Source organism: Enhydra lutris, unplaced genomic scaffold (genome assembly GCF_002288905.1).
Source record: "Enhydra lutris kenyoni isolate GAN:26980312 unplaced genomic scaffold, ASM228890v2 scaffoldscaffold62, whole genome shotgun sequence".
NCBI lineage: Eukaryota > Metazoa > Chordata > Mammalia > Carnivora > Mustelidae > Enhydra > Enhydra lutris.
The window spans coordinates 2,835,921-2,853,934 of NW_019154146.1; the positions used below are offsets into that span (position 1 = coordinate 2,835,921).

Below are 18,014 nucleotides of genomic sequence, written 5' to 3' on the forward strand. Positions count from 1 at the left end.
CACCCAGGTGCCCCTGTTTGTATTATTTTTAAGTGAATTATTAAATAGCTACTATACAAATTTCTTCCGTAGAACCCACATAAACAGAAGCTCTTTGATGCCCTCCATGACTTCTAAAGTGTGAAGGAGCCCTAAGACCAAGAGTCTGGGCGCTGCTGCTCTGGGTGTTGATGTGGACTGAGCGGGACCCCAGAGTGCCCAAGAAAACTCTGGTCATCCTTCCCATCCCAAACTCCAACTCTGTTTTGCAGAGCCAAGCTGGGCATGCCGCAGTTCCTCAGCATGGAGGCCCAGAGTCTGCTGAGAGCCCTCTTCAAGCGGAACCCATGCAACCGACTGGGTAAGAGTCCCATCACCCAGTAGACGGCAGGGGCTGTCCGCCACCTGCTCCCCTCTTGTCTGGCTACAGGTTTGTCCAAGTTCACTGAAAGCGAAGGTCCTGAAACAGGGGTACAAATAGTGTCCTGTGTCCCTGCTCCAACGATCTCCAAAACCCAGTCACTGGCCAAGTCCTATGGGCTCTTTTCTGTAAGTCCCTGTTTCTACACAAAATGGTAGCACTTTTCACTTCCCTTTCAGAACCCCATAAACTAAGGATAGAACAGCTGAAAGCTGATTCTTATTTAGTCCCTCTTAAATGAATAAATCTCAACATATATTAAAATCAAGATTTACATGAATATTAACTAAGTACTAACACATTTTCAAAATAATTCTTTGCAAAAGGTTCCCCTAGTTGCATTTCAGTGGTGTTTCTCCTACAAATGAATTCTTGCGTAGATTGCCCATCAGTCACCCCAGCTGCTGAGTAGTCCTTGCCCACTCGCGGGTCCTCACTTTTCATCATCATGGGCACTGGTGCGTGTGCCCGGCATAGTGACATGAGGTCAGTGACACAGTGGCGCCTTCCAGGTGGAAGCAGGTGCCACACAGAGTGTGGGCTGCGTGGGGACCTGGAGAACAAGGACACAGACATCGGGTTTCCGCCCGCATGGTGGCAAACACTGGCTAGGGGAACAGAGAGTGCGGGCCCCCCTGCTCCCCACCACCGTCGTTGTCGCCGAGACAGCAGATGGGGCGACATTTTAACACTTTGGCAAAACCCATCAATGCTTTAAACTGTATACAATGCTTTACCCAGAAATTTTACTTCTAGAAGTCTATCGAGTATGTAAGTTACATATGTTAAAAAATGCTTGTTGATGATCTTTCTCTTTAGCAAAGACCTGAAGATAAGGTGACCGTGCGTCAGTAAGGACACGATTGGGTAAATTATGGCACACCTGTACCAGATGTAGGGCACATTTAACGGAATAAGCAGGGGGCACCTGGGAGGCTCGTTAGGAGCGGCCTCTCCCTCTCCCTTTGCCCCTCATTCATGCTGTCTCTCTCTCAAATAAATAAATAACTAAATGGGACCAGCTGTCCCCCGGTGTCTCCAGTGACGCGGGTGACATCTCGGTTGGGTAATTCTTTCTCAGGGAGGACCATCTTGGACTGTAGGATGTCAGGCAGCATCCCGCTCTCTCCCTAGATGCCTCCCTCCCCCCCCCACCGTAGCAAAGCGAACTGTGTCTAGATGTGGCCCTGGGTCAGTGCCGCCACTGACCCCCGGAGACCCACTGCTCTGTAAACCCTGACTGGGGAGATGCCCAGGATGGAGCCACCCACATTGATGAGTTGCTGCAGAGTCTAAACGGATCCCAGAGCCGGTGTCTGCCAGGGGGTGTGGGGAGAGCTCCGTGGGCCCTGCCCCGACAGCCGCTTTGCACAGTCCCCCAGATGTCATGTGTAAAAACGACTGCTGTCAGATGACTCTGAGCACAACCAGCCCGCGCAATCACTGCACACACCTTACAGGCCGCCCCAAACAGAGCCCCAGAGCCCAGGCCCTAGAGGCAGGGGCCGCTCACCCTGGCCAGAGGCCTTCTGTGGACAGCAGCTGTGGTCACTGGGCTGCCGAGCCACCAGGGGCCAGCAGGGATGGCAGGGAGCCCTGAGGTCCAGGCTGGGGCACATGACAGTCTTCACTGGGTTTTGTTCCACACTGACATTCAAAGGCTGATCGGGCGTATGTGGGTTTGAGTCACGATCTGGAGGAACCTTGAGCGAAACAGAATTCCTCCACCTTGCTGTTCCCCTGCACCTCAGCAAAGCCCCAGATGGGACCTAAAGACGCCAGCTAAGAATCATCCTGGGCCCTCCCGTCCTGACTCTGACTGGGGCGAGGCCAGGGCCCCGATTCTGAATGACCCAGCTCCAGCAGGTAACACGCCACATCCTTGGGAACTCCCCTTGCGTGGTCCCTGGCCCTGTGTGCCCCACAAACAGCAGCTCCGGAGAGCCAGAAGGGTCCATGCTCTCTCCGCATCGATGGTCTCCCCGTATCTGCCATGGGGCTGCCGCCAGCAAGGCCCCCATCACCGCAGAGCCACCCTGTCCTGCAGGTGAGGGTCACGGGGACAAGAGAACTCGGCCCCAGGAACACAGATGGGGAGTTGGGGGCCTGCATCAGCTGCTCCGTCCGGGAATTGCTGTCTTGCTGCACTTTTATCACATCCCATGGAGCCTGGCCTGGGGGGGTCCCCAAGAGAGAGCAGACCCTCCCCTTCATTGCTGTGCTTTCTGGGGAGGAGGTGGCCGCGCTTCTTAACTGTGAGAGGGAACCAAACAGCAGATGTATCCCTCGACTTCGTCTGTTCACCATCACTCCCTCTAATTCGTCTCTAAAAGCCACGCCAAGATCCTAATTGTTTGCCAATTTCTGATCTGACTCTCCAGATCGTGACTGAATTGATTACCCTTTATTACTGTCTCCATCTGAGTGGGAGTAACTCCGAGATACTCCCTGTGCAGGGCCAGCCCGTCCGAGTGGGAGTAACTCCGAGATACTCCCTGTGCAGGGCCAGCCCACGCTGCAGCTTGGCCCGTCTTCACCTGCAGATTGCCTGCTTCCGAGTCTGGAGTGCACAAAAATGTCATTGCGAGTCGTTTCCACTCGTTTCCGGACCGCCCCCCACCGCAAGCCCACCCAGTCGGAGTCCCCGTGTTGTTTTGTTGGCCTTCCAGATGCTGGGTCCCAACACCTGGGAGCACCTGTATTTCGATTCTGTGACTCCTTCCCCAGTGCTCTTCTCCCAGCCAGCGTGCACACGGCCTCTCTGCACAGCCAGGGGCGGCTCTCCTGTTCCTCTGCCCCAGTGGTTCTTTAACCAACCAGCTGAACAGCTTACTCCGCTTCCCAGGCCTCGGTCCCCCCGGGAGGATGGTGGTGTGCGTGGAGCACTGCACTAAGAAAATCATTATCTCACTGAAATCCTCACGAGAGGCTTCCAGATAGGGAAAGAGAGACACTCAGATTTGCTCATGAGGGAGGTATACCTGTAAGAATTACTTATAGTTGCAAAGCACAGAACACTTAAGTAACTTTATTTAAGTCAACAATTTAATTTTTCAAACTGCAGTCCAGGGTTAAAAGCATTGGCTGGGCAGCCAAACCATGGTTAAAGCCCAGATCTGCTTATCTTTTTAGTTTACCATCCTTAGGGCATTGCCTTTTCATCCTCATGAGTGGTGCCTTGTGATCACAAAGTGGCTGCCACAGCTCCAGATGTCACGTTCGGTTGAAAGGAGGTAATGGATAAGGGCAGCTGTGTCTGCCTCTCTTATCAGGAAGGCAAAGCTTTCCTCAAACCCTGGGACCTCCCCGTACTTCTTGCTAACTAGAAACTATTGAATGGCACTTCTAACTAAAAGTGGGGAAAAAGTATCAGGATTCAAGGAATGGGAGATTGGAAATGGTTGTCTTATTAGCCGGCCTCCCCGGTCAGCTGCGGGGGTATTCAACAAAGACGAGCATGCTTGAGTGAGGTTTGGTGCCTGGCCTGCCTTCCCCCAGCACCTCCAACCCCGTTTCTCACTCCTCTCCACAGACCTTACGGACCTGTTAGTAGGGAGGAGAGGGAGTGTGTAGTATGTAATCTAGAAATAATACACAACTGCATGGGGCTCCCCAGTGCTTTCTAGACTCTGGGTCTGGCGACACAGTGGAGCACAACCATGGTCCTCCTTCTCACGGGGCTGCAGTGAAGCAGAAGAGAGACTGGCGTTCGCCAAGAAAGCGGCAAATGGAGAGAGAGAGGGAGAAGGCAGAGCCATTGAACAGGAGAGAGGCTTGCTGGGACGTGGAGGATGGCAAGTGTGGTCCAGGAGAGGGGGACTCGTGAGGAGCCTCGGGAGGCAGCACTGGGCCGACGGGCAGAGGACTGCATGCTGCCTGGCACTTACTTACGAGTGACCTCAAGCAGATGGATGCCCCTCTCTGGGCCGGCTTCCCTGTCTGCGAGCCAGAAAGATGGAAAGAGCTGGAACCGTGCCTGACGTGCAGGACACAAATCCACACAGGCGTGGAGAGAATCGGTGCACCCGGGTCCGGGGTGGGGGTCGCATCCGGACCGCTTGGCCACACTGCTTCCTTGGACGGCGTGGTCAAGACCAAGTTCTCGGGTCCGCTCAAGCCAGTCCTCGGAGCCACCGCCAAGCCAACGTTTTAAACCCTGAGTGAATGAAATCTTAAAGGGACCTACTTCAAAACGGTGAAAAATAACGTGTGGATACCGAGTAAGCGGTGGGGAGGTAGGAAGCAGACCTCGTGTTCACGTCCCCGGTGGGACGGCCCGGACATGACCGCGTGGGTCGGCGGAGCTCGGGGGGTGCGGGGACGGGAGCGGGAAGCGAGCTTGTTCTAACGTGCGCCACGAGCTTGACCTGAGCGGCACGGGGCTGCCTCAGCCGGGGGGACGTGGGACTCTGGATCTCGGGGTTGTGAGTTCGAGCCCCACATTTCAGGTAGAGGTGACACTTAAAAAAATTAAAATTAAAAATTGGAAAAAGAGAATTTGTAGTGGATGCCATGTGGCCCAGAAACAACAGAGCAAACACGTCAGTGGCATCTCAGAGGGCCCGGGAGTCAACGTTCCCAGCGCTGTCTGTGGAAATGAAGAAACAATGAAAATGTCTGGGGCAGACACCAAAGCCTTTTGAGAGTGATCTACTGAGAAGGTAGAAGCCAGGTGACGACTGACGCCGCCCCCCCCACCCCAGTGAAGGAGGTCGCCTTGGTAGGGCTGTGGAGCACCGGGCAGACCGTCATCGATGCCGCAGGGCAAACCCCCAGTGCAGGCGGGGGACATGCTCACAGACGTGTGCGGACGGAAGCGAGTCCCGCTGGACGTGAGGTGACGCCCACACCACCGTGCAGAAGTGGGACACGTGGGTCCCCGTGAACCCGCTCAGGGATAGTCCCATCTGCAGAGGGACTGCGGGGACAGACGTGCTCATGCTCTGCAGAGTGTGAGTTTTGAGTCAGCCGCTCCCTTGAACTTTTTAACCCATCTTGACCTGACATTGGCGGACTTCATGACGACTCACCGAGCCTAATAAGAGACAAGGATCATTCTTCGGTTCCGGACACTCCTGTCCATAAGTACCTGCCCTTGTCCAGTCCGTGCGATCCAGACGGGTCGGACCGCACGGCCCCAGCTGTGATGGAGGGATCGGCACAGCCCTCCCTGACTCTCCTCGCCCAGAGCTCTGCCCACTGGCGCCCGTGTTCAGCTGACAGAGAAAGGGGTCCTCAGTACAAAACAACCCACTTGCCTCGCTTCAGGGGAGGATAAGTAACACTGGAATCCAAGACAATGCCCGTGTGTGCCCAGGAAGGATGACATAGGCCTTAAAGAACTGTGTGCAGAAATTTTCCTTCTTTTTCACATTTTCTCCTTTTGGAACGCCTCTAATTTTTGAGTAATAACCGAAGTGCTAATTAATTCACTGTCGACTGTTTGCTGAGGCCTCAAAGCACCAACCTCACTCAGCAGAAGGAAGAAGCTGCAAATAAAAACGCACGTGTGAGTCACTGAGGAACCAGCATGCGTCGCTGCGGAATTTGGAGTTGCACCACAAGCTCCATTTCCTTTGCATCTCACTGGGCTTAAATTGCCCCAATAATCAATTGCCCCGTTCGTGCAAATGACGCATGAGGATGAAATGGAACGGATGCGAAATGCGTGTGGATTCTCCGGAGACGTGTAGCCCACGGGCGGCGCGGCTGGTGCGTGCCCCCTTGGGCTCTGAGCGTGTGCTCGACCCGCCCACCTCTGACAGACCCACGGTGCTTCCAGAAGCACCAAAGAAGAGCTAAGATCGGGAACAGGGGTTGAGATCGGGAACTGTAATCCTCGGGACTAGGAGCATTTTCCCGTCCAGAGCTCTGGTCTTCAGGAGGAGGCCTCCCCACGGGACGGGCTGAGGGGGGGACCGTGTTGGGAGTCAGGCCGCCGACTCATTCTCCACGGTTCCCGAGAGCGTCTGCTTGGGTACCTCTCACGGGCTGCGCTGCAGGGCTCAGATCTCAGAACAAAGGGGCCAGACTGGGAAACTCAGAGAAGTCCTCAGGAGGAGGTCCTCGCAGGGTAGAACGCGTTTTTCTCTACTCGTGCCAACCCTTCTGATACCAGATGCATGGGTTTTCCACACCCACAGATTCTTCACTTCCCAGGAGACACCAGCTTGGGGGTCTGGCACGAAGCACCCAGGGTTGGCCTAGACCCGGGCTCTATCCCACCGCCCAGGGCATCCCCTGTGGTTCCGACCAACCAGCTAGAAATTCGGAGTTTCCAAGACCCCTTCTTTGGTTCTGATAATCGGCTGGGGGCGGCTTCCCGGTCTCCCAAACCTTCCTGCTCCTGGTCCCTCCCATCTCAGCCGGCAGCCACCAGCACCCACCTTCCTGGGATGCAGGCTGAACAGGGAGCCCGAGACACCAGGCCTTGACCTACAGCGGGGCTGGGCTTACAGAGTCTGGGGTGCAGTACCGGGAAGTCTGTGTCTCACAAACCACGTGACACGGAACCCTTGTCCCCAGACCTGAGACAGGAGCTGGCTGGAGATGGTCTGGCCCATGCAGCCCGTCTCTCTTCCCGCATCCCCGGGCCCCCTGCCCCCTCCCTGGCCCACTGAGGCTCCTCTCCTGCCTTCCCATCCTAGAGAAAACCCAAAGCTCTTAGGGCCTGAGAGTTTGGGTTCTCCTGAAGTAACAGACTTCCTTTTAGAGCAGTGTTAAGTTTACAGAAAAATGGAGCAGGAAGTACAGCAAGTTCCCTCGTACCACCCCCCCAGGCAGGTCCCCTAACCCAAGCTGATGTCAGTGAGTGCGTTCATTTTAACGGATGAGCCCCCGTTGGCAGCGTCCGCGTCAGGCCTCACGCTGCCTGTGCGGCTCCCGCAAACGTGTCACAATGTCGCCACAGCGGGCAGAGCAGGTTCCCTGCCCCGAGCCCTCTGCGCTCTGCAGGCTCAGCCCTCGCCTGCTCCCCTGTCCCAGGATTTAACGTAAGCAGCAAAGGAAAGAGAGAGGCCGGCACAGTGAGCAAACCCAGCAGAACTACTTACACGCCATCTCCGGGGGCCCCCGCGGCTGCGGGTGTGGACACCAGTGTCTCTCTGGGTCCCATCCTGCTGTCTGCCCCTTCCCTGCAAACCAGAGCCGCCTGACAAGGTGCTCCACACTGCAGCCTGCCCTCCCGCTCCTCCTGCACGTTCCCCCCTTCCGGAAGGCCAGCCTGAGCTAGTATTCGTGGGCTGTGATGGGGCAGCTGGCAGGGGCGGGGTGCTGGATGGCTCGGTTGGTAGAGCATGTGACTCTTGATCTCGGGGTTGTGAGGTCGAGCCCCAAGTCGGGGATGTGCCTACTTGGAGGGAGGGATGGATGCCCATGTGCAGCTGGGCTGTGATGGCCTCCAGTTTCCCCCTCCAGCTTCCCTGGCACCCCCCACCCCCGCAGCGGGAAGCTTCCAGCCTGCCCTGCCCCTGTCCGTGGCGCTGTTACAGGCCTGCAGGGCAGAACGTGGCTTCTGTGGGCTGTGAGGCCGGTGAACAGGGCCCTTCCCGCAGGAGGAAGGCGTAGGGAGGCGCTCTGAGCACCCCCCAGCCCCTCAGGCTGCTGTGCAGAAGCTCTCAGAGGTAGTGGAAACAGGGGTTTGTTCTAATGCTCGTGTCTGCTTTGTCCTCGGGACAGGCGCTGGCGTCGACGGAGTGGAGGAGATCAAGCGGCACCCTTTCTTTGTGACCATAGACTGGAACGTAAGTCGCCCGGGGCCGTGCCCAGCTCACACGGGTGACGAGGAGGTGAGGTGCGGGACGCAGCAGCTTGGCGCAGACCAGAGGGGCCCGTGGCCCTGTCCCCCGGCGGGCTGCCCCCTCAGGGGCCTTCGGAACAACCTGGCATGTTACAGGCACAGACCAGGGCCCACCCTTGCTGCAGCACCGGGCCTGAGAGCCCTTTAACACTTCAGACAGCTTCCGTTGACCCCGCAGCTGCTCCCACCACTAAGGACAGAGCAGGGATCACCGTCACTCAGCGACAGGGTGCAGGAGCCCCTCAGGTCACTGGGCGTCTGGGTGCTGCTTCTCTGGGTCTCGGAGTCCCTGGGGGATCTCCAGGCCGCTGGGCCACTGGGCTGCTAATTCTCTGGGTCTCAGGGTCCCTGTGCATCTCCAGGCTACTGGATACTCGTTCTCTGGGTCTCAGGGCACATGGTTCTCCAGGCTGTGGAGTCACTGGGCCACTGGGCCACTGGGCTGCTGGTTCTCTGGGTCTCTGGCCGCTGGGCCTCTGGGCTGCTCGTTCTCTGGGTCTTGGAGCCCCCATGGGTCTCCAGGCCACTGGGCTGCTGGACTGCTGGTTTTCTGGGTCTCTGGGTGCCTGTGGGTCTCCAGGATGTGGGGTCACTAGGTCTCTGGGCCCCTGGGGGTCTCCAGGCCCCTGGGCCAGGCCGCACAGGCCTCTCCCGTGCTAAGGGCCTGGCATTGTGGGCTCTGGGAGGCCGTCCCGGTCTCTGGTTTTGGGCTCAGGCCTACGAAGCTGGCGCTCTCACAGAGGATGTAAGAAAACAAACATCCAGACAGTTAAAGACCAAGTTACTGGCCACACTTGTTAGCGACAAGGAGGACTTCCATGGTGATGCATTCAGGGACCCCAGGTTCAGGCTCTGCCGTCGGGGGGAGAGATGGGGCTCAGGTCTGAGCAGCCGGGGCGGTAGGATTTATAGCGGGGCAGGGGTGTAGATCTGAGGGGCTCTGGCTGAAGCAACCTCGCAGGCCTTCTGCTGGTCACAGACCTGGGGCCCAGATGTCCCTGGGTAGGGGAGGGGGCCCATCACACGTCCAACCTCTGCTTCCTTCTCCGGGCCGACGCCACACTGCCGCTGGCCGCTGGCCAAGGGGTCCCGAGTCTCACTGCCACCAGCTGCTTGGAGCCGCCTTGGGACCCGTCAGCGTGGGGAGCCGCCAATGCTGGGCCTTGTGTGCAGGGAGGGCATCCGTCCGTGGATGGCAGTGTCTTCTGGTCCTTTCCTGAGATGCACGCAGTAGGCATATTCCGGGGCTTCGTGTCCCGAGCTAATTAACCTTGGGAGATGCTAACAGGATACGCACATCTATGACGTTAACGTCCTCTCCAGGACGGAGGCTGTGAGCCGTGTTAGACTTGCTCCTGTCTTCGTCCTGTCTCCTCGGCGAGTTCCAGCGGCGGCGGCACTGTGACAGCCTGCCCGGCCCCTGGGCTCACTACCCCGAGAAGGTGCTGCCCCAAAGCTGGATGGAACCGGCTGTTCCCAGAGCTTCTGACCTTACCCCGTCCCCCTTTCTGAAAGTCGTCCCACTGGGGGAGCACCAGCTTCTGTGGTTCTGATTACGGAGTGTTTACAGGGCTGGGATCCTTTCCAACGCCGAGACCAGAGAGAGGCGCTCGAGAGGCTGGCACACCTGTGACCTCCCTGCCAGGGGCACGAGCCTGCTTGAAGGGCCGGGTTGGCATCAGCTTCCGTCCAGGAAGGTGGGAAGTGGAAATGGAGAGTCAAAGCGGCTCCCCCCCCCCCCCCGCCGCCGCCCACGGACTCTCCTTCCTCGGCTTCCTGGAGCGCAGGCTTCAGAGGAGCTCGGCTGTCCTTCGCTCACAGAACGGCACCTGAGGATCTTTCCCGATTAGTTCTGAGCTCCACCCGGCACAGAAGCTCCATCCCTCGGATTGTGATGAGGTCTCGGGCCAGCCGGCTGCGTCCTAGAGACGTCCTAGAGACGTCCCCCGGGCTCTGAGACAGCCAGCTTCGAAGGGGCCCCTGACAGACAGTGAATGAGTGAGGGAGCGAGGGAAAGGCTCTCAGGACGGGACCCACCGGTCTCCTTCTCTCTCCGGGGCACCGCAGCCCCTGCGGACACAGCAGATGAGAAAACAGGAGCGCGGGATGGCGGGGCCGGGGCCGGACCATGTGGGATGCAGATCTGTGGGCTGCTGCCAGGAGAGAGGGGAGGCCCGGCCACGGGGCCCCGGTACCCTTCCACACAGCAGCCTGGCTCGGGAGGGGCTGCTTGCGAGCTCTGTGAACAGATGCTTCTCTCAGCCAAGGAGGGGTGCCCCCCCCCGAAGATGGGGGCGTTTGGAGGGGGCGTCAAGACAGCTCTGTGGAATGCTTGGAATTTTCACAGCACCATGATGACCTTGACCACTACAGAGGTTGGGCTAACGTGCGTCCCGGAAAGTCCGGAAAACGTGCTCCGTGGGAGCTCGGAGCAGAAGCCCAGCGTCTTCCTGCGGCGTTAGGAGCCGCACCGGCAGGAGTGCCTCGGGGAGACCAGCCCCGGCGTGCACGGCTGCTCTTATCTCCACTTCTGGTGCCAGGTCCCTGCCAGAGTGAACACGGTCACTGGACGTCTGCACCAAGAGGGTGGTGTGCTGTACTATTGCCAAGTAATCAGACTGAAATCAGACTTTCATTGCTTTTAGCGTTTAACTTCATTTCGTTCCTGAGAGAGGCCCTTCAGGTTCACGGGGACCGACCATACTGTCACTTCCACATCTGCCCGCGGGGGGGGAGGCAGGGACAGAGGGACGGACGGATCTCATTCTCTCCCAAGCCCTGAACGCAAGCAGCCAGGAAATGGTTAAGGGAGAAGAGACCCGAGTCACCACTTCAGTGAAATTTCGCTTACTTCCTAACTAGTACTTGGCACTTGCCCACGTCCAGGTGAGCGAGCAGGGTCCACGCCGTGGCAGTGGAAAGCCACAGCCGCCCCCCAGGTCTCGACAGCGGACTGCCGCAGGCAGATGTCTCGTCCAGCCACAGAAGAGGTTGTGCGGTGAGCCTGACCCATCGGAGAGCGGAGGCAGGTGCGGCGAGACGCTCCCAGCAGAGCTCTCCTCGGGACCGCAGCCTTGTCTGTGCTGCTGCGGGCTTCCCAGGGAGCAGATGAGTGTCCCCGACCCCCATCTCCACCCTCCCTACCCCCCCGTGAGCTGCGAGCCGCCGGCTGCCAGGGCCGGCCTCGGGCCCCAGTCGCTCACCGAGCGAGCGGCGGACCCGTGCCAGAGAAAGCAGACACGAAAATACAAGGCATCAGCAGGTGTCCAGGGGCTAATGTTCCTAACTCCCCGTCCACATGTGCCCTCTGTTTCAGCAGCTTGGTTAAGACAAGCACAGCGCAGAAGCGTCGGCAAAAACTGTGACTACCAGAGGCTCCCTGTGCCCAGCCGAGGCCAGGGACAACTGCACGAAGCCCTCCCCTGACTGTTTGCTTTCTGCCTGGGCCTGCGACCCCAGGGCCTGCCTTGGGATCCGCCCGGAGAGCGTAAGGATATTTATCTCGCTGTCTTCTTCCCTCTGTGACCCAAAACTGCCGGGAGAAATTTTCAGGTGACCTGCGGGAGCGGAATGCGGGGATGGGGGTCGCTGCCCACATCCGTCGCTCGGCCACCGCCTTGTCCGCAAAGCCGAGCGAACGCGCGTCCGCTGGGACTGGCTGTTCCTGAAAGCCGCTCAGTCTCCGGAACCAAATGAGAAATGACGGTCACAGCCCCGAGCCCTCGGCAGGGGTCACGGGGTGTCCTACACACAGGCCACGTTTACTCTGCCTGTCGCTGTATGCGAGTTCACCGCCGCAGGCCACAGGATCCCCCCCACACACCCGAGGAGGACCTCCCGCCCAGCGCCGCGCCCCTCGCCGTGGGCCGGACACCTGCGGGTGGAGGCTGGGACTTCGCTGTACCGTTCAGGGCCCGTCGTCGTGGCGACTTACAAAGTCTCGGAGTTTGTGCTCCCTCGAGTTGTTCTCTTTCCACTTCTGAACCCTTCCAAGCGCACCGTCGCTGGTTACGCGGAGCTCTAGAAGGGACACCCAGGGAAACCAAGGCACAGGGCAATGAGAAGAGAGCCCAGGGTCCGTGCATGAGGGGGCAGCGTGTGCCAGAGCCCCCGCCCGCACACTCATGCATACCAGCAGCAGCAGAGGGAACTCTTCCTGCCCACAAGCCTGTGCTGAGTGGATATTAGGGGTTCGGTTCTCGGGAGCGGCTGGCCGCTGGCCAGGATCTCGGCGCCTGTGTCAGGGGGAGAGGGAGCTCCTCCCACTGCTCGGTGGAAAGAAATCCATCACTTTCATCCCACGTTAAATGCGCCAACAGAGCTTCTTCTTTCGCAGAGCCCAATGGGACCCTCCATTCGGTGGCTACCCGCTCCCCGGCTCTGCAGTGTGGTCAGCCCAGACGCCGTGGCTGGAGCGGCTTTCAGCGGGGGGAGCCCTTATAGACAGAGTCCAGCTCCGTGGGCCACCGACCCATCAGAACCCCTGGGTGCACTGGGGCCATTGGAATTCTCCCTGTTACCCCGACAAGCCAGGCACCACTCCCCATTATTTCTGCGGTGCTGTTTCAGGAGTAATCTGTAGCCGTGCCCTCCCTATCTAGAGAATGTTAATTTTGAGATGTCTGGAGCCAAAGCTGCCTGCAGATGTGAGGTCCGTGACCCCGAGCTAGAAGCAGCTTCCTACGGCATTACCCAGTCTCCCTTCTCACCGCGCCCCTGGTTCTCCCCTCCGTCACCGGAAGGTCGTCCCGGTATAAATAGGCCTGGCGCACCTGCTCCGAGCCTCCCGGCATATCCAGGCCTGATGTGTGATCCGTTCCCCTGTGGCTACGACTCGTGTCATACTCAGATCCGGGGACAAGCGAGAGGATTTAAAGTGGTGCCCGGTGAATTTGATCATGAGACCCCATTCTCTTTCCATCAGTGTGGGATGGATTGTTCTAGAGGCTCAGAGAGGGGACTCTGGGTCAATGCGTCTCGTCCAGCTCTAAGCCTACACAAAATGCTGCTGCCAGTTGTTCCCGATTTAACCCTCGTACCGTGGTTCACGCTGCAAAATGAGAAGCAAGGTGACCTTTTCCTTAAAACCTCAAACCCTCTCCTGGCTTAGACTCAGGGCAAGAAAGCTTATGTAATAATAACACATTCCAAAAGTTTACCCAGTAACAGGAAGAAACTGACCGGTCTTTAAGACTGCATAAGCGAGCCGTACGGTATGGAGGGCACGGGGTGCCTTATGCAGCCCTTTGCTCTCTGTTGGGAACCAGGATGAAACCGCAGCCTCCTCAGGGACCGGGAGGGTGGGGTTCTGGGGCAGCCCTTGCACAGGCCATGCTCATAGGCAGATCGAGACCAGGGACCAGTGTTCTGGGGGCCAAGGGACCTGCAAGGGAAGGCCTTGGTGGGCTCTCCCATGCTCTCCCTTCCGTCAGTTAGGATCTTCTTAATGAAACAGCAGCTTACAGAGGCCGTTCAAAAGCACGAGGAAAAGCAGGTGTGCACGTGCACAGGGCCGGTGAAGTCCGGGGCTCCCGGTGCGGTAATCGCGCCATACAATGGCTGGCATCCGCGACTGGTCTGGGGGAAATGGCCCGGGCTGGGTGTGTGGTGGGAAGGAGGGAACTGGGACTCTCCACCGGGCCGACAGGCATAAGCATCCTGGGGCGGGGGAAACCAGGAGGTAGCACATCCGTGTTTGTTCCCGAGTTATCACTAAATCCTTGAGTTGAAGGGTGCGGTCGTCTCCACCCAGACAAAGTGTGTGGCACGTCCCTGCCGGGGGACAGACGCGGTTCTGAATTCCTTCTCTGTACGGTGAAGACTTGCAAAGTGGGAAGCGGTGTCTCCCCAGGAGGTCAGCCTGGGCCGCTGTGCTGCTCCCAGGGGCGAGGAAGAAGTCTGGGGCAAAGCATGTGGCCCCGAGGGTCAGCTTGGTCAGACGAGGCACCTGTGCTTTCTTGGGCCGCTTGGACTTTCAAAGCCTTGCTATCCTCCTCCGTGGGAGGGAGGCCTGGAGGGACGGCAGGACAAGGAGTGGACTTGGGCAGGCTTCTGCAGGGAGGGACGGAACTTGGGAAGTCACCTCGACGTCCCTGCCCTGCTTCTTGTCAGAGCTGGTGCACAGTGATATTGGTGGTGGTCGGATGGGAAGCAAGGCTCCTGGGTGTCCCAAGCACGGCAGAGGGGTGAGCGACGTCACGGCCTCTACCCGCTAGGCGCCTGCACACGCACCCGGTCGTCACCGCCGATGCCTCCAGGTGCCACCATGTTCCATCGTGGAGCAAAACTGACTCGACGGAAAAGCCTGAGGCTGGGGGCAGGTCTTGGCCTCCTGCTCCCAGGGGTCCCTATGTTGGTGGAGCTGGAGCCAGAATAGATGCTGAAATGTATGACCTTCAGCTTTAAGGGCAAACGCCTCTCCTCTCGTTTGGATTAAGTAAGAGCCAGCACTGTGTGCACGTCAATGAGTTTTCGTAAAGTGGGAGATGTCCCCCACCTTTCCTCCCGCTCCCTCTGCTCCCCACCACCGTCCCCCCACCCCCCAATAGCAAGAGAACGCATGACCGCCCTGGGAGAGGATGTGAGTTTTCCTACAGCAGGACAGACACTGGTTTAACACCTGGAGCATCGCACGTGTGAGCAGGAAGGGTCTGAGCCCCACAGGGCTGCGCCTGGGCCACCGGTCTTGGTAACGGCCCCATTTCAGTCGGAGCGCGCAGCTCACCCGTCCTCGTGTGATTTCCTCTGACAGGTGCAGACACCAGGGGAGTTTGTTCCCACCCGAGTGCGTCACCGAGGAAAATAGCGTCTTTCTATTTCTGGAAAGAGCTTACACAGTAAATCAATTCCTAATGAAATCTATTCACCTGGGGCAAGAAATGAGCAGATCATCGAGGGTGGACATTGTCCTCTGGCGGCTCCAGGGGCACACCCGGAGCTCCTTCCTGTGCACCCCTGCGGCTTGTTAAACCAGGGGGGAGCCCGGCAGTCGCCGGCCGGACACAGCTTTTGTTCTAACCATCACTCCTGGCAGTTCCCACTACCACCTCGGCTTCCAAAAGGATGTGCTCCCAGCAGGGATCGGGGCCTCGCGCCCTCCTGCCCATGCTGGACCTTCCCTCACTGTGAGCGCTGCTGTAACGGGGAGGTCAGGGTGCTAGGTCCTCCCCACACTGGCCCTCCCTCACTCCTGACCTCACACAGCTCAGCCAACCTGTCTGAGCCTGGGTTTCCTCGTCTGTAAAGACATAAAGACAGGCTGATAAAAGCTGCTTTTCTGTGTTATGGAGAGATTTAGCACAGATGGGACGGGGGCCACTGCGACCACTTTCTGAGCCATCAGGGTCCCTGTCTCCAGGCCTGCTGAGCGGAAGCGCCAAGAAAGGGACTAAGGGTCCCCTCTGATCAGGCAGAACTGGGAAAACTCGTGCTAAACGTTTGCAGCCAGACCCCCTTCCTGGTGTCCAAGCCCTGCTGCCCGTGCACCAACCCACCAGGCTCTCGGTACGCGGGCCAGCACCACGGCTTCCACGCCCCGGGCATACCGAGTGACCCAGGATGGGGATGTTCTCAAGTCCCCACTGCGGCTGCCACCCCCCCCCCCAGCCTCAGCCAGGGTGGAGGCCTGAGGGCCCCGCACCTCTCCATCACCTCCCTGACTGGCCCCAGGTTCCCCCACCTGCCCACACCCCCTTCTTGCCCATCTGTGGCTTTATCCACCTCGCTCCCAGGCCTGCTTCCACACGGTATTCTCCCAAAGTTGCATCTCCCCAGAACAACACATTGTTGCCTTGCCTGAGGCGACAATATCACCTGGTTGGAAGGCGTTTTCAAGAAGGCCAGCGTCAGAGGGAAGCGGTGGGGGGCTGGAGTTTCTGTGCAGCAAAGGTCAGGCCATTCTGAAAAAGCGTGAGTCTCCATCTGGAGACTTGGAAGTGCTGGTCATGGGCTCTGGGCTGTGTGAGGAAGGACCTGGCTCGTTCTAGCTGGGGGCCATCCCAGCATCCCCTAGGTGCTGGCCCCACAGTGGCCAGGGCAGGGCAGGGAGGAGGGTGCCAAGCAGCGGGGGCTCTTCCCTGCTGTTTCCGGGGTGGGGGGGTGGTTAGATCCTTCAGAAAAACATTCTGCCCCCCCCAAAAAGGTTGAAAACTTCATATTGCCCTCAATGGAGGATACGTAGCAGGTGTCCAACTCCTCATGGTTTAGTCATGGCTTTGGTAGCGTCCAGCTCTATCCGATACCTTCCATGATATCAGCACGTAACAGACACGGCGTTCTGCGTGTGTTCGAACCCACTCAGTGTGTCCCAGGGAGCCGGCCATGGGTGCGTCCCCGGCGGTGTGTGTGAGGCCTGTCTCCCTCCCCCTCCGCCGGCTCTGCTGTCCCACATCGTCTTCCCCAGGTGGTCCGTGGTCCTCAGCGTCCTGTCTTGCTCTCCCCGCAGAAGCTGTACAGGAAGGAGATCAAGCCGCCCTTCAAACCAGCGGTGGGCAGGCCCGAGGACACCTTCCACTTTGACCCCGAGTTCACAGCACGGACGCCCACAGGTGTGTGTCGGCCGCGAGGGCAAGCCAGCCCAGAGTTCTGTCCCACCGCGGGTTCTCCTCCTCCTCCCCGGCCAGTTAGGGACGGCGACTTAGCCTGAGGGTCTGGTGTTCCGGAACACTTCCATGGAGGGTGTGGGTGGGCTCTGTTTGACTTTCCTGTTCTCTCGTCTCCACCTTCAAGCTTTAGGCGAGAGAACCGATTCTCGGTCCCCTACCCGGGTGACATCTGGTTTGGAGTCCCCCAGGGTTCTTCGCCCCCCCCCCCCCCCTGTGTCCCCTGTTCTGAGCTGCGTTCGGGGGGAGAGGAAGGCCGCCGAGCACGTCTGTGCGGTGTGAGCTGCAGATAGCCAGCAGACACTTCCTTCGGTTCCTGGGGAGGGCTCTCTCCCCGGCTGGCACATGGCCTCCCGCGGCCTTATTCTGTGCTCGAGGAGGAAGAGCGTGGTCCCTGCTGTCTCACCGGTTCTTACAAGGACGCCAGGGCCATTGGATCAGGGCTCCTGACCCCATTTAACCTTCATGACTTGCCAAAAGACCTCATCTCCAAAGACAGTCCCGCGGAGGGGTCGGGCTTCAAACCGAATTTTGGGGGAACGCGGTCAGGCCACATCAGTCACTGTATGTTACGTGATGGTGCCATGTGAAGAAAATGAAAAGAGCTCTCCTATCTTTGGGGGTCCTTACTACTTCTGCAACTGGAATTTCCTGTGATTTTTAGGGATAATCATGAAACAAATCGGTGGTCAGATACAAAACGCCACGCGGAGAAACTTGGAAGAGAGACTCCACTTTGTTCGCTTGAGTTGGGCTGTGGGTGCTGGGAAATAAATTCCCACCGTGCGAGACTAGGGAAGCTTAATTAAAACCCAGAAGCTTCCGCTGAGTAGTTTTTAGAATCTGAAAACGATGCGCTGCTAGACAGCAGAGCTGAGGCGCGGCGGGCGCAAAGCCGCTCCAGACCTGGGGTTCCGCCTGGGGTTCCGCCTGGGGTTCCGCGCCCCAGCTCGCTTCCTGCCATCTGCCTTTTTCCTGCGCAGAATTTCGGCTTTGAGGTCTGCCTTCTCCCAAAATGCCCTGCACTACCGTGCGCTGCCCTGAGAGTCTCCACCAAAGCCCAGGGGATCCAACAACCTTAAGCCGTCTTCAACCCCCAGGGCCCTCTGGCGTCCTCCTTAGGGCTTTAGATAAGAATCCCAGCTTAGGGGTGCCTGGGTGGCTCAGTGGGTTAAGCCTCTGCCTTCGGCTCAGGTCATGATCTCAGGGTCCTGGG

General features: G+C 58.6%; 1 protein-coding gene across 1 annotated transcript in view; it reads left to right on the forward strand.

Annotated features, from left to right (window-relative positions):
• The window catches only part of LOC111158720 (ribosomal protein S6 kinase A2), a 147,643-nt gene that overhangs the window by 105,355 nt on the left and 24,274 nt on the right, over positions 1 to 18,014 (forward strand). Inside the window, 3 exon segments of the mRNA XM_022520947.1 lie at positions 252 to 340; positions 8,078 to 8,142; positions 16,642 to 16,744. Coding sequence (XP_022376655.1) covers positions 252 to 340; positions 8,078 to 8,142; positions 16,642 to 16,744 — 257 coding nt within the window.